The sequence below is a fragment of the Pseudorasbora parva genome, chromosome 20 (assembly GCF_024679245.1).
Source record: "Pseudorasbora parva isolate DD20220531a chromosome 20, ASM2467924v1, whole genome shotgun sequence".
NCBI classification, from domain to species: domain Eukaryota; kingdom Metazoa; phylum Chordata; class Actinopteri; order Cypriniformes; family Gobionidae; genus Pseudorasbora; species Pseudorasbora parva.
The window spans coordinates 42,341,709-42,358,023 of record NC_090191.1 but is presented as its reverse complement, the minus strand read 5'-3'; the positions used below and the strand labels follow the sequence as shown (position 1 = coordinate 42,358,023).

Genomic DNA, 16,315 nt, shown 5'->3' with positions numbered 1-16,315 from the left:
GAGCCTTTGGTTCGGTAACTTTAGGTTCGCTGTTAAAAATGCCAGTCTGAACGCTAAGCGGACCAGGACTATATGTTCTGTTCTTGTTTTTTGGTCCGGACCAAACGAACCAAACTAACCGAACTACAAGTGTGAAGAGATGAGGGACAACACTTTTGGATCATGCGCCTGAAGCGCAGACCACTTTTTCCCGTCGTTAAACTAGCAAAAATGGATTCGGACATGCCCGAAGTGTACCTGTGCCATGAGCTCTGATCGATAAAGAAGGGCCCTTTAAGGTCCTTTTAGTTAACGCAACATTAACCAACAATAAGTCATTTTCATTAGCCAAGTTTTATGCGCTTTTTTCACCGTTTTGTTATCGACAAAGTGAATATGCGTTAAAAAAAGATTGCGCAATGTTGTCTCCAGCCTGTTTCCATCCAATTGGTCTTTTACTGAAAAAATGGTGTGCGTTGTCATCCCTAAAAAACATAAGTCGCATAAGTTTTGTGTCGCTAAAAAAACCTGTCCTCACGTTGTTTCCATACATAATTTTGTGCATGACTTTTTCACATCATATCATTCCCAAATGCAGAGGTTTAATTCGCATTTCCACAAACATTAATTAATTAAAAGCAGTGTTGGTATATTGTTTTAAATTATAAACATTGCAGTCTTGAGTTTTCTTTCAGGAACAAACACGTCACAATATTCCTCATTTAAATAATTCATACACAGAAAAAAGGGGCGGGGCCTGCTTGAGTTAGTTAGTCGTGTGTTGGAAGTAAGGGGCGGGACATTTCCCAAACACAATGGAAGCACTTGACCAATCACAACACACTGCTCTAGCCGACCAATCAGAGCAAAGTGTGCTTTTCAGAAGGCGGGGCTTCATTGAGAACAGTTACTGACAGACTGGGAAGAGAGGAGCCGCAACAATGGAGAATATGAGGAAATAATCAACATTCAAGTGGGAAAACTTACTCTAGGAGAGAACACACACATCAAGGCATAATAGGTCCTCTTTAAAAAATGGGATAAATAAACTATGTTACACCCGACTTCTTTCAGGACTGCACTCGTCAAGGGATCTGATGGGGATTCACTGCAAAAAATGCTTTTCTTACTTAGTATTTTTGTCTTGTTTCTAGTCTAAATATCTAAAAATTCCTACATTAAGAAACATTTACTTACATTTGCTTAAAATAAGCTAAATAATCTGCCAATGAGGCAAGTAAAATAATGTTGTTTTAAGATTATTTTTCTCACCCCATTGGCAGATTATTTATCTTATTTTAAGCAAAAACTCTCTTCATTTTGAGTTCTTTTCCCCAAAACAAGACAATAACTTTTGCTTGTCTAGTAAATACTTCTTGCTTTAAGAATTTTTAGATGTTTTGACTAGAAACAAGACAAAAATACTAAGTAAGAAAACCATTTTTCTCAGTGTTCAAGCCTGGAATATTTAGCCATAAATGCCTGATCAGCTCCTGCAGAGGCATCCGAGCGGCCCGAAGGAAACACAGGAGATGAAGGGCCCTTAGAGCAGCGGGACGGGCTCCTGTGGGACATCATTGTGTGTGTGTGTGTGTGTGTGTGTGTGTGTGTGTGTGTGTGTGTGTGTGTGTATAATCTCAGACGGGATCTCTCACTGAAGAATTTGCAGAGCTGTTCAGAGGGCCAGTGCAGCCTGACATAACTCCATTACATAACCCCGTCTGACCCTGCGGATGTCACTGTTTACAGCCCCCGTTTAGATGCTTTCAGCTTTAAAACCCACAAACAAAAACCTCTTTCTCTGACTGCCACAATATACACGACACAACAGTAGAAATGTGCCAGCCTGCAGAGATTATGACCAGTTATACTGAGCTGGACGCATTAGCGTGGGTATTAACACGTGGAAATATGGTGTACACTGCAAAAAAATTATCTTCTTATTTAGTATTTTTTTCTTGTTTCCAGTACAAATATCTAAAAATTCTTAAATCAAGATTCATTTACTAGATAAAAATCTAAATGAAGTGCATTTTTGCATAAAACAAGCAAAATGATCTGCCAATGGGGTGAGAAAAATGATCTTGTGTCTTTATGCAGCTAATGACCTCAAACAGGTGCATCTAATGTAGGATAATAAATGGAGTGGAGGTGGACATTTTAAAGGCACAGTAACGGGTCTTTGAGGGTCAGAATTCTAGCTGATAGACGGGTGTTGTAGCTAAGCTAGCGGTGACCCTGTCAAACTAAAACAATACATGCACTGATCCAAAATGCATTTGCCCACATATCTAAATGTAGAAAAGAAGCTGAATAAGCCCTATTTCTAAACCCAATTCTAGCCCTATTTTCCCACACACACACTCACAGAACACCGGAAACACAAACCGCCTTCACGTTCCCTTAACGCTGGGTTATTTGTGAAGCTGATCTTTCCCTCACACACACACACACTTCATTAGTGACATTGTTGATCTCGTGTCTAAACACACAACGCCAGCGCCGCCGACGGCTCCCGTAACCCGAACGAAGCTCGTTGATAAGTGTGTGTGGGTTTATGTGCTCATCCGGTAGAAGTGCCCTTTCTGACATCATACAGGGCCATACTCGAAAAAAACGTCCTGAAACTTGATTTCAATCAGAAACAAGATCATTTTTTTTCACTCCATTGGCAGATCATTTTGCCTGTTTTAAGCAAAAACTCACTTCATTTTGATTTTATTTTTAAGAAAACAAGCAAAAATTTCATATTTTACTTATCTAGTAAATGCATCTTGATTTAAGAATTTTTAGATATTTAGACTAGAAGCAAGACAAAATTACTAAGTAAGAAGAGCATTTTATGCAGTGTAGAGTGAACATGAAGCAGAGCGTGAAGTAAGAAGTGGAGTTTCTTCCCTCGGGTCATTTTGACCCGAAACTCATTATTAGGCCTGGGTGATAAAACGATAACGATATGTATTGCGATAGACACGTAATCGATCTTTTTTTTTCCTTCATTGGAAGAAACCAGAGGTTATGAAGCAAGTTCGGTTGCATGAACAAAGGCACTCACTCTCTAGTAACCTATCTATGTAGGGAGTAACACGCTCACAGACAATCGTGTAACAGTACCAAGTTTGGTTCAGTGACAGAACCGGCATGGATTGATAAGAGGCCGCAGCGAGCGAGGAAATTGTTGATAAATCAGGAAAACAAGTCAGCTTCCCAGTATGGCAGTTTTTTGGATTTCATAAGTCTGACCATAGTCAGATCAATGTTGTCTGCAAATTATGCAAGATCGTTGTCCTGACCAAGACTGGTAATACCACAAACTTGTTTTACCACATTAAAGGAACAACACCGTTTTTAGAAATAGGGCTTATTCAGCTTCTTTTCTACATTTAGATATGTGGGCAAATGCTTTTTGGATCAGTGCATGTATTGTTTTAGTTTTGCAGGGTCGCCGCTAGCTTAGCTAGAACACCCGTCTATCAGCTAGAATTCTGACCCTCAAAGACCCGTTACTGTGCCTTTAAAATGTCCACCTCCACTCCATTTATTATCCTATTTTAGATGCACCTGTTTGAGGTCGTTAGCTGCATAAAGACACCTGTCCACCCCATACAATCAGTAAGAATACAACTACTAACATGGCCAAGACCAAAGTGCTGTCCAAAGACACGAGAGACAAAATTGTACACCTCCACAAGGCTGAAAAGGGCTACGGGGAAATTGCCAAGCAGCTTGGTGAAAAAAGGTCCACTGTTGGAGCAATCATTAGAAAATAAAAGAAGCTAAACATGACTATCAATCTCCCTCGGACTGGGGCTCCGTGCAAGATCTCACCTCGCGGGGTCTCAATGATCCTAAGAAAGGTGAGAAATCAGCCCAGAACTACACGGAGGAGCTGGCGATTGACCTGAAAAGAGCTGGGACCACCGTTTCCAAGGTTACTGTTGGTAATACACTAAGACGTCATGGTTTGAATCATGCATGGCACGGAAGGTCCCCCTGCTTAAACCAGCACATGTTCAGGCCCGTCTTAAGTTTGCCAAAGACCATTTGGATGATCCAGAGGAGTCATGGTAGGAAGTCATGTGGTCAGATGAGACCAAAATATAACTTTTTGGTCATAATTCCACTAAACATGTTTGGAGGAAGAAGAATGATGAGTGCCATCCCAAGAACACCATCCCTACTGTGAAGCATGGGGGTGGCAGCATCATGCTGTGGGGGTGTTTTTCTGCACATGGGACAGGGCGACTGCACTATATTAAGGAGAGGATGACCAGGGCCATGTGTTGCGAGATTTTGGGGAACAACCTCCTTCCCTCAGTTAGAGCATTGAAGATGGGTCGAGGCTGGGTCTTCCAACATGACAATGACCCGAAGCACAGCCAGGATAACCAAGGAGTGGCTCTGTAGGAAGTATATCAAGGTTCTGGCGTGGCCTAGCGAGTCTCCAGACCTAAACTTAATAGATTATCTTTGGAGGAGCGCAAACTCTGTGTTTCTCAGTGACAGGCCAGAAACCAGACTGATCTAGAGAAGATCTGTGTGGAGGAGTGGGCCAAAAGCCCCACCTGCAGTGCAGACATGGTGAAAAACTACAGGAAACGTTTGACCTCTGTAAATGCAAACGAAGGCTACTGTACCAAATATTAACATTGGTTTTCTCAGGTGTTCAAAAACTTATTTTCAGCTGTATCATACAAATAAATAGTTAAAAAAATCATACATTGTGATTTCTGGATATAGATAGGGAGGATGTGTGAGCGCTTCAGTACCTTTTCTAGAAGAATCTTGACGCAGGTGATGTGACCCTCGTAAGTGGCGGAGAGCAGCGGGGTGATGCCGTGTTTATCTGGAGCCTGCGGGAGAACAACAGCATAAGAATTCACACAGACGACCGAAGGGGAACAGCGGTGTAATTACGAGCAAAATCACCATCTCTGAAGCACACTATGAATTAGACCGAGAGGGATGCATGCTGGGTTATCAGGCAGCTTCAGAAGTCTCTTATCTCGGCCCGAGAGACGCACGAGTGGTCATGATGAAGCGATACAGATCTACATGTCTGAAGGGGGAGGCTTTTGCTCTGATAGCTTATTATATTTTTAGTACTATACTGATTGTTGCATTAAGATATCTTAACTGGTCATTACTTTATTTCTTTGCCATGTGAAATGGTGATGAATGAAGTGTCTAGCTGGTTTGATGCACCATATGCTCTTATATCATGGGCTATAGACCCTTCTCACATTTCCAGGTTTCTCAGAGAGGAAGTCTTCATAAGTTGTGTTAACTTTTACAGCGGTGAATGAGAGAATACGTTAAAGGGTTAGTTCACCCAAAAATGAAACTGATGTCAAGAACTCCTCACCCTAATGTCGCTCCACACCCGTAAGACCTCCGTTCATCTTCACACACAGTTTAAGATATTTTATATTTAGTCCGAGAGCGTATGCAAGTGTATGCACACTATACTGTCCATGTCCAGAAAGGGAATAAAAACATCATCACAGTAGTCCATATGAGACATCAGTGGGTTAATTAGAGTCTCTTGAAGCATCCAAAATACATTTGGGTCCAAAAATAACAAAAACTACGACTTTATTCAGCATTGTCTTCTCTTCCGGGTTTGTGTTCAATCCTCAAATAAAGATTCAAACGGTTATGAATCAGCGAATCGATTCATGATTCGGATCGCGAGTCAAACTGCTGAAATCACGAGACATTGGCGATCCGAATCATGAATCAATTCGCTGATTCATAACCGTTTGAATCTTTATTTGAGGATTGAACACAAACCCAGAAGAGAAGACAATGCTGAATAAAGTCGTAGTTTTTGTTATTTTTGGACCCAAATGGAGGTCTTACGGGTGTGGAGCGACATTAGGGAGAGGAGTTAATGACAGACATTTCATTTTTGGGTGAACTAACCCTTTAAATAAATATTTTTGCATCCCCATTTGCTCAAATAGCAAAAGAAAAACGCATCAATAGTGATTTCACAACTTTCATAAAGAGGGAAAAAATAGAGTAAGACTGATAACGGCAGTGAAAAGAGAAAGGTGTTATTTTTTATCATCACTCTCATTGACGCTGTTTTAGAAACTTCCTCACAGCAGTGGTGAGTTGTTGTTTTTTTGTAATTTAATGCAGAAGTAATATAATAAAAACTATAGTGTTATAAATGTACATACAATTTTTTTAAAATGAAAATACAAAAAAGATTTACGATATTGACGACCGTTAACAGTCTGTGAAACGGGTCTGCTAAAACTCACATACACTAAAATATGCAACACTTCAGTTGTTTTTATGTCAGCTTCTCATTTCATTTTATCTTGACCTGATGTACAAAAAAACTGAAACTGAAATAAAAAGTAATAAAAACTATTAGATACATTTCTTTTTTTTAAATGACTAAAAATGACAACACACACACAAATTAAGATTTTAAATTTTTGAATTTTATGTTTTATATTTAAATAAATATTATTTATAATATTTATTTATTTGTTTATAAACTAATATTTATTTAATACTTACTTCAGCTTAATTTTAAATAACAGAAATGTTTTTAATAGCTTTAATTAATGATGATAATAACTTTAAAATACTAAAGTTAAAATTAAAAACTATTTAGATATACTCACAAAATAGGAAAATAAAATCTATTCAGGGTTATTTTACTTATTTATTTTATATATAATATTTGAATATAGTTTTATATTTCTAATCAGCTTTTATTTTATTACATTTTTTAGTCTTCAGGTTTATTTTATAATTTTATTAATTTTATTCGTTTTTGTTTTTTATTGCAATTTAGGTTTAAACTCATTTTATTTCAGTTTAGGTTTTTATTTATTTCCAGTTCATTATTTTAGTGCTTTAACTTAACATTTCTACATTTTAATTTAGTTTACATTTTTCAACTATTATTTATTTATTTTTGTTCATTTATATATAATTATATTATTTTACTATAAATCACACCAATATTAATTAATACTCATTTCAGCATTATTTCAATTAACACACTTTTAAAAATAATTTTAGTTAATGATAATAACCCTAAATATAATTAAAAATGATCATAAAAAACTATTTTTTTAAAACGATACTTTAAAAAACTACTTAAAATTACAAAAACATATAAACGTTACTTAAATATGAAAATAAAACGTATCTATTTTGAATTTAATATTTTAAGTTTTATATTTTGAATTCGCTTTTTGATATATTTTGAGTTTTCATGTTTATTTTGTTATTTTATTTGTTGAAATAATTCATTTTATATCATTTTTATTCATTATTTTTGGGCTTTAACTTTATCTTCTCTCCGTTTATTGTCAAGGAAACATTTCAATTTAGTTTATGTTTTTCAACTAATATTTAATTATTTTTGATAATTAAATTTATATAATAATAAATTATTATATAATACTACAATAAATTAAACTAATATGTATTTAAAACTTATTTTTAATTTCAGCTTCATGTCAAAAAAAAAATGTTTTTAATAGTTTTAGTTAATGATAATAACGCTAGAAATAATTTTAAAGGATCATAACTCTTGCCAAGTACAAAAAGTCTTTCACAGCATAATTAGCAATAAATGATATCCAAGTATTATGATCCCACCATAATGTCATTTTATAACAAGGTTTATAAACTAGCGTTCAAATGTTTGTGGGATCTCACAGGGATCTCACCACGGCTGCATTAATTTGAACAGAATTACAGTAAAAACAGGAACATTATAAGATATTACAGATTACAATAAACCGTTTTTATTTGAATATTTTAATTAAGCAGAAGTCAACAAGCGAATCGCAGCCTGACTGTTCTGATGGTATTGCGCGTACGTGTGTGAGAGAGACTGTGTGTGTGTGTGCATGCTTGCGTGTGTGAGAGAGACTGTGTGTGTGTGCATGCTTGCATGTGTGAGAGAGACTGTGTGTGTGTGTGTGTGTGCATGCTTGCATGTGTGAGAGAGACTGTGTGTGTGTGTGTGTGCATGCTTGCATGTGTGAGAGAGACTGTGTGTGTGTGTGTGTGCATGCTTGCATGTGTGAGAGAGACTGTGTGTGTGTGTGTGTGTGTGCATGCTTGAGTGTGAGAGAGTGTGTGCGAACGTGCATGCGTGTGAGAGAGAGAGAGTGTGTGTGTGAGTAATATCTGCCCCTACAACTCCACACATTAAACATTTACATACTAGAGTAGATCTTCATCTAAACACAAATAACTGAGGTGTGTGTGTGTGTGTGGGCATGTTTTTGTGACATATGAGGACACAAATGTGTGTAATGCCATGGGTATGACACAGGTATTACAGGAGAGGGTGAAATATGAGGACATTACCCATGGCCCCACTTTACAAAAGGCTTATAAATCACACAGGAGGAGTTTTTATGAGAAAGTAAAAATGCAGAATGTTTCCTGTGATGGGTAGGTTAAGGGTTAGTGTGTGTGTGTGTGTGTGTGTGTGTGTGTGTGTGTGTGTGTTTGTGTGTGTGTGGTAGGTTTAGGGGCAGAGGCAGTGTGTGTGTGTGTGTGTGTGTGTGTGTGTGTGTGTGTGTGTGTGTGTGTGTGTGTGTGTGTGTGTGTGTGTGTGTGTGTGTGTGTGTGAGTGAGTGTATGTGTGTGTGTGTGATGGGTAGGTTTAGGGGCAGTGTGTGTGTGTGATGGGTAGGTTTGGCGGCAGTGTGTGTGTGTATGTGTGATGGGCAGGTTTAGGGGCAGTGTGTGTGTGTGTGTGTGTGTGTATGATGGGTAGGTTTAGGGGCAGTGTGTGTGTGTGTGTGATGGGCAGGTTTAGTGGCAGTGTGTGTGTGTGTGTGTGATGGGCAGGTTTAGTGGCAGTGTGTGTGTGTGTATGATGGGTAGGTTTAGGGGCAGTGTGTGTGTGTGTATGATGGGTAGGTTTAGGGGCAGTGTGTGTGTGTGTATGATGGGTAGGTTTAGGGGCAGTGTGTGTGTGTGTGTGTGTGTGTGTGTGTGTGTGATGGGTAGGTTTAGGGGCTGTGTGTGTGTGTTGGGTAGGTTTAGGGGCAGTGTAAGGGGATATAAAATATGGTTTGTACAGTATAAAAACCATTAAGCCTATGGAATGTCCCCAGATTTCACAAAAACAAATGTGTGTGTGTGTGGACAGTTACGTTGACATCGGCTCCTTTAGACAGCAGAAACTCCAGCATCTCGGTCTGACCGCAGTCGGCTGCGTAGTGAAGCGGCTTCCTGCCTCCCTCCAGAGTCCGGTTCACATCCTCCGCCTGCGCACGCACACACACACACACACACACACACACGCACACGCACACATTTATATAACATTATCTATTTTTAATAATATAATTTAGGATACTTTAATCATTGTACATATAATAACATGCAATATTAAATATATTTTTCAATATATATTTTAATAGTTTGTCATTAATGATATTTATTATTAAATAGTATGTTTAATATAATTTTAATATAAATTATAAATATTATATGATTATCACATAAATTATAAACAGGTAATACATAATTATGAGCATGAGAAAATTAATATAAAATATCAGGATATTAAATATAATTATATTAAATATTATACAATAAATATTATGTAGTATATTATTTATTGTCTATTATTAAATCTTAAATTATATTTGAATTTAATATAACTCATAAATAATAATTATTGAACTCTCTTATATTATATATACCATTACCAATAATAAATAATATTATTATGTGAAATATAAAAAATGATATTTTAATAATTATAACTACAATAATATTTAATATTACATATTATATTATTCAATATACATTTTTATAGTTTGTTATTGTTTAATAATAATACTAATTTATCGTTAAATAAATATTTACTCATCACACCATATTATGTTTAATATGTTAAATACAAACTATAAATAATAATAATTTAATAATCACATATTATACCGATAATAGATAATAAATCATGCATGACAATAATAATATAAAATATTAGGATACTTTAATTATTATAAATATAATAATATGTAATAATAAATATTATATTAACCAATAGTTTGTTATTATTTAATAATATTTATTTAATTAATAAATAAATCATGTTTAATATGATTTTAATATAAATTATACATAACTATTATAGGATTATCACATATTATATAAAACATAATATTATTATATTATATGAGCATAACAATAATAATATAAAATATAAGGAGAGTTAATCTTTATAAAAATAACAATATTTAATATTGTATTAAATCAATAGTTTGTTATTATTTAATAATATTAATACTACTTTAATATAAATTATATATTATTTAAAATATTAGGATACTTTAATCATTATAAATATAATAATAAATATTAAATTATTCAATATATATTTTTAAAAGTCTGTTATTGTTTATATATTAATATTTAATTCAATAAGATTCTAGTATAAATTATCTAAATTATAAAGATAATTATATTACACAAACAAATTATATAAAATATTTTTGAAGAAATCTGAAATCAATATAAATATTTGAATAATATACTTTAGAAGTCTTTTGTTTGTCCAAAGTGTTTTATTTACCGAATTATTCACAAAATAAAATATATATAAAATTAAATATATGGTTATTTAATCTGTAAAATCATCTGAACTCATCTATTAGTCCAATGATGTTTATTTCTTCAAACGAATGTTTTTGTGTTTGCATCTCCTCAACATGAGCCGTCTCAACAACACGACGGCACTTTATTCAGAATGACTTAATAAACATTTGTGCCCTTAATATTAATTATAAACGCTGTCAATGAAAAAACGACCTCAGGAGTGTCACGGCTTCATCGTGTGAACCTGCTGTGTCTTTGTGTGTGTGTGTGTGTTAACCGCTGAGCTAAACATATCCCCACCACACGAGAACACACAACTTCACCAAACACTGAGACAGTCAGCGCTGACCGGACGCTGTGTGTGAGTGTGTGTGAGAGACGGGATCTTCTGAAAAGAACTGAGCTAAACTTTAAAGCACCTGTGGTTTCCTGCCCACATCCCCAAACCACACACACTTATGCGCACACACACACAATATATATCCGAGGAGGAGGAACTAATTTTAGTGCACACACACACTCCTCTGGGGTCTGCGAGCCGTTTCTGTGCGTGTGTGAAGAGTGTATATAGTTACACAAGGAGGTGATGTGATATTGTGACACAGGATACACACTTAACAGATGAGAGAGAGAGAGAGAGAGAGAGAGAGAGAGAGAGAGAGAGAGAGAGAGAGAGAGAGAGAGAGAGAGAGAGAGAGAGAGAGAGAGAGAGAGAGAGAGAGAGAGAGAGAGAGAGAGAGAGAGAGAGAGAGAGAGATGGATGTCTTCTATTAAAGGAACTGTATGTAAGAAATGTATTTTAATAATCATAAAATGGCCCTGATGAACGGTTATGAATCAGCGAATTGATTCATGATTCGGATTCCGAATCATGAGTCAATTCGCTGATTCATAACCGTTTGAATCTTTATTTGAGGATTGAACACAAACCCAGAAGAGAAGCCAATGCTGAATAAAGTCGTAGTTTTTGTTATTTTTGGACCCAAATGTATTTTGGATGCTTCAAGAGACTCTAATTAACCAACTGATGTCTCATATGGACTACTGTGATGATGTTTTTATTCCCTTTCTGGACATGGACAGTATAGTGTGCATACACTTGCATACGCAAATGTATGGGTCCAAATATTTGTGATCTTTTATTTTTCATTGAATGTATAACTATGTACAGTCTTGTTAAATACCAATAAAAAAAGATTTAAAATAAATTCGAGCTGCGGTACGGTCTATGGTCCAACGTTATATCTGTGGAATCGGAGGTTGACGCTCGCACAGGGAGAAATGGAAAATAAGTGAGTGCCTCTCACACAATAAAAACTCAGTTAAAGGAAGTGTGTGTAAGATTGTGTCCAAAACTGGTGCTGCGGTCCCTTTAAATGACTGTAGAGCGGTGTCTCCCTCTCCCTCTCCCCCTGACTCAAGGTTGCCAGATTGGCTGCAGGATCAGCAGAACGTTTGTAGATCTGCAGCTTGTGGGAACTAGAGCAGATCTGGCAACCCCAAACACTACTGACTCCGTGATTGGTCGATAGGTAGAGGGCGGAGCTTCAGGCCAAAACACAACATGACATTAGGGCTGGGCGATATGGCCAAAATTTCATATCCCGATATAGCTCATTTGATATCCCGATAACGATATACATAACGATATAGCAATTTTTCTGTCAATTCAGTTTATGAATAGTGATATAAAATTGCAATGTGGAATGTATTAGCCTATAGATTCACTATATTAGCCTATATATTCACTATATTAGCCTATAGATTCACTATATTAGCCTGTAGATTCACTATATTAGCCTATAGATTCACTATATTAGCCTATAGATTCACTATATTAACCTATAGAGTCACTATATTAACCTATAGATTCACTATATTAGCCTATAGATTCACTATATTAGCCTATATATTCACTATATTAGCCTATAGATTCACTATATTAGCCTATAGAGTCACTATATTAGCCTATAGATTCACTATATTAGCCTATAGATTCACTATATTAACCTATATATTCACTATATTAGCATATATATTCACTATATTAGCCTATAGATTCACTATATTAGCCTATAGATTCACTATATTAGCCTATAGATTCACTATATTAACCTATAGATTCACTATATTAGCCTATAGATTCACTATATTAGCCTATATATTCACTATATTAGCCTATAGATTCACTATATTAGCCTATAGAGTCACTATATTAGCCTATAGATTCACTATATTAGCCTATAGATTCACTATATTAACCTATATATTCACTATATTAGCATATATATTCACTATATTAGCCTATAGATTCACTATATTAGCCTATATATTCACTATATTAACCTATAGATTCACTATATTAGCCTATAGATTCACTATATTAGCCTATAGATTCACTATATTAGCCTATATATTCACTATATTAGCATATATATTCACTATATTAGCCTATAGATTCACTATATTCACTATATTAGCCTATAGATTCACTATATTAGCCTATATATTCACTATATTAGCCTATAGATTCACTATATTAGCCTATATATTCACTATATTAACCTATAGATTCATTATATTAGCCTATAGATTCACTATATTAGCCTATATATTCACTATATTAGCCTATATATTCACTATATTAGCCTATATATTCACTATATTAGCCTATATATTCACTATATTAGCCTATATATTCACTATATTAGCCTATAGATTCACTATATTAGCCTATATATTCACTATATTAGCCTATAGATTCACTATATTAGCCTATATATTCACTATATTAGCCTATATATTCACTATATTAGCCTATATATTCACTATATTAGCCTATAGATTCACTATATTCACTATATTAGCCTATAGATTCACTATATTCACTATATTAGCCTATATATTCACTATATTAGCCTATATATTCACTATATTAGCCTATATATTCACTATATTAGCCTATAGATTCACTATATTCACTATATTAGCCTATAGATTCACTATATTAGCCTATATATTCACTATATTAGCCTATAGATTCACTATATTAGCCTATAGATTCACTATATTAGCCTATATATTCACTATATTAGCCTAATAGTTACTATATATTTATCACATATTATATAATGGTAATACATAATATTATATTATTATATTATATATTATTTATCCTTATATATCAAATATTTTAACATTATCATTATGTTTAATATGATTTTAATATAAGTATATACATAATATTAAATGAGCATCACAATAATAGTCTAAAATATTTGGATACTTTAAAGGTGCACTATGCAGCTTTCGTCCACTGGAGGGCGCCTATGCAAAACAAATGCATAGTTTGATGACGCAAAGTGTGAGCGCAGTATCTTGGGAGATGTGGTCTTCTCATCACAGCCGGTGAAAAATAGGACTCGGGCAGAAATCACGTTCATGCATGCGGTTATTAACGTTACTGTAGTGTAAAGCAGAGCAGGAGCGAGTGTTGAGGAGCTGAGCACGGCCGCTGGAGAGATTGTTACACAAATACCCGCCTCACGAATACCGGGACTTTTATTATGACGGGATGGGACTCATTTGCCGGGCGCCTGCACTGATCCGCTCTTCCGGTTATGATTTTGAGGTAATGGAGCTCTGTTTATCATATTAGATACATTTAAGTGTGTTTAAAATGATGTTATGATGTTACTCTGTGCGTTCAGTTGTTCACACTGCTAAGAGTAAAGCGCTCCTGCCAAATAAAAGCCGAAACCGAGGGTAACGCAGATATGACCCGATTGACAGGCGTCTCCCTCAAACGCTATGCTGACACGTCCCGGTCCGCAGTTAAAATAGCAATTTTCTCACAATTTACAAATAGTTGGAAACATTTGGAATATTGTAGGTACTCAACTGAACAAAATATATAACACTGGCCTAGTGGTTTTTGGATATTTTACTGCAAAAATACTACATAGTGCACCTTTAATCATTAAAAATATAATAAATAAATAAATATTTAATTATTAAACCATATGTTTAATAAAAATTATAAATAGTAATTATATAATTATATTATATAGCAGTAATACATAATATAATATTACATGAGCATGACAACAATAATAAATACTGTAATCATTACAAATATAATATAATTTAATATTAAATATTACATAATAGCGAGTCATTATTATTAAGTTATATAATAAGTATTATATTTAATATGATTTTTATAAAGATTATAAATAATTATTATTATATCATTATATGAGCATGATGGTTATACTTTAAAATATTATGATACTTTAATCATTATAAATGTATTTAATATATTATTCAATATATATTTTAAATAATATTACATTTAATATGAGATTATATATTTTAATATAAATCATATACTATATAACTTATTAACAATGCATATAATATTATTGTTGTATTATATGAACATTATAATTGTAATAATAATTTAGACATTATTTTAATAATATACTTTAGGAGCTAAAATGTTTTATTTACTGGAGTATTCACAAAATAGACATAAATATATGGTTATTTAATCTATAAACTCCACTGTAAGAACCAAACCTGCTTTAGAATAAGATCTGATAGAAAACATCCACCTGTTGCTTTTACTGCTACATACCATAATATTACCATGGTAACATGGTTCTGTACCATAATACAATTTGACACACTAATATGTGACTATAGTAATCATTCAGTGCCATGGTATAGATCAAATACCACAATACATGATCTATAAACCTTCACGAGCTGTCAGACCTGTCTGTACTCGCTTATGGATGTATGAGAAGAGATGAAACGTGTGTGTGTGTGTGTGTGTGTGTGTGTGTGTGTGTGTGTGTGTGTGTGTGTGTCTCACCTTAACCAGGAGAGTCTTCACCTCATCTAGATCTCCGTTTTTCAGGGCCCACATCAACTCCTTATCCCCCATGTCACCTGAAACACAGATAAACACACACAGACACACAGACACACAGACACACACACACACACACACACACACACACACACACACACACACACACACACACACAGTATCATAGGCCTGCGCTCCTACAACTGGCTCGCGCCGTCGCTGAGGTTGTCATTTTATTCCTCCGACTGTTTAACGAGTGTGTGAAGTGTCTCAGTCTATCACTTACCGGATTGTGTGTGTTTTTCGGGTTTGACAGAAAGTTTGTGATCAGACACTGACGGGATCCGCCTGAACTGCAGCAACCAGAGGCACGAACTTCCGCTATCAGACAGGCGCCCACGGAGACACTTCAAAATAAGAGTCCGCGTTAACGGTTAACACCCACCCCCTCAGATTTGTCATGAAACTCTACAACAATGAATCATAATATAAATAATAATAATAATCGAAATAAAATAATAATAATATAGTAAAAATTCAAATGTCTATGTAGGCCTTCGTCCACGCCCACCCCCTCAGATCTGTCATGAACCTGTACAACAATGAATCATAATTTAAATAATGATAATAATAATAATCCAAATAAAATAAAATAATAATATAGTAATAAATCAAATGTCTACGTAAACTAGGCCTTCAACATTTCAGATGAAGAGTCCCAGTCCACACCCACCACCACCACAGATCTGTCATTAACGGTACATGGAAAGGAACAAGAAATAATAATAATAATAATCCAAATTAAATAAAATTAGAATATAGTAATAATTCAAATGTCTATGTAAACTAGGCCTTCGA

The 16,315-nt window shown here is 34.7% G+C and overlaps 1 protein-coding gene across 1 annotated transcript in view; it reads right to left on the bottom strand.

Annotated features, from left to right (window-relative positions):
- mtpn (myotrophin) overlaps nt 1-15,864 on the bottom strand; it is a 23,675-nt gene extending 7,811 nt beyond the window's left edge. The window contains exons 1-4 of the mRNA XM_067428281.1: nt 15,744-15,864; nt 15,461-15,537; nt 9,129-9,242; nt 4,749-4,832 (exon numbers count right to left, since the gene is read on the bottom strand). Of these exons, the coding sequence (XP_067284382.1) occupies nt 4,749-4,832; nt 9,129-9,242; nt 15,461-15,532 (270 nt within the window). The 5' untranslated portion in view covers nt 15,533-15,537; nt 15,744-15,864. The remainder of the gene's footprint in view (nt 1-4,748; nt 4,833-9,128; nt 9,243-15,460; nt 15,538-15,743) is intronic.
- Nucleotides 15,865-16,315: the final 451 nt, after the last annotated feature.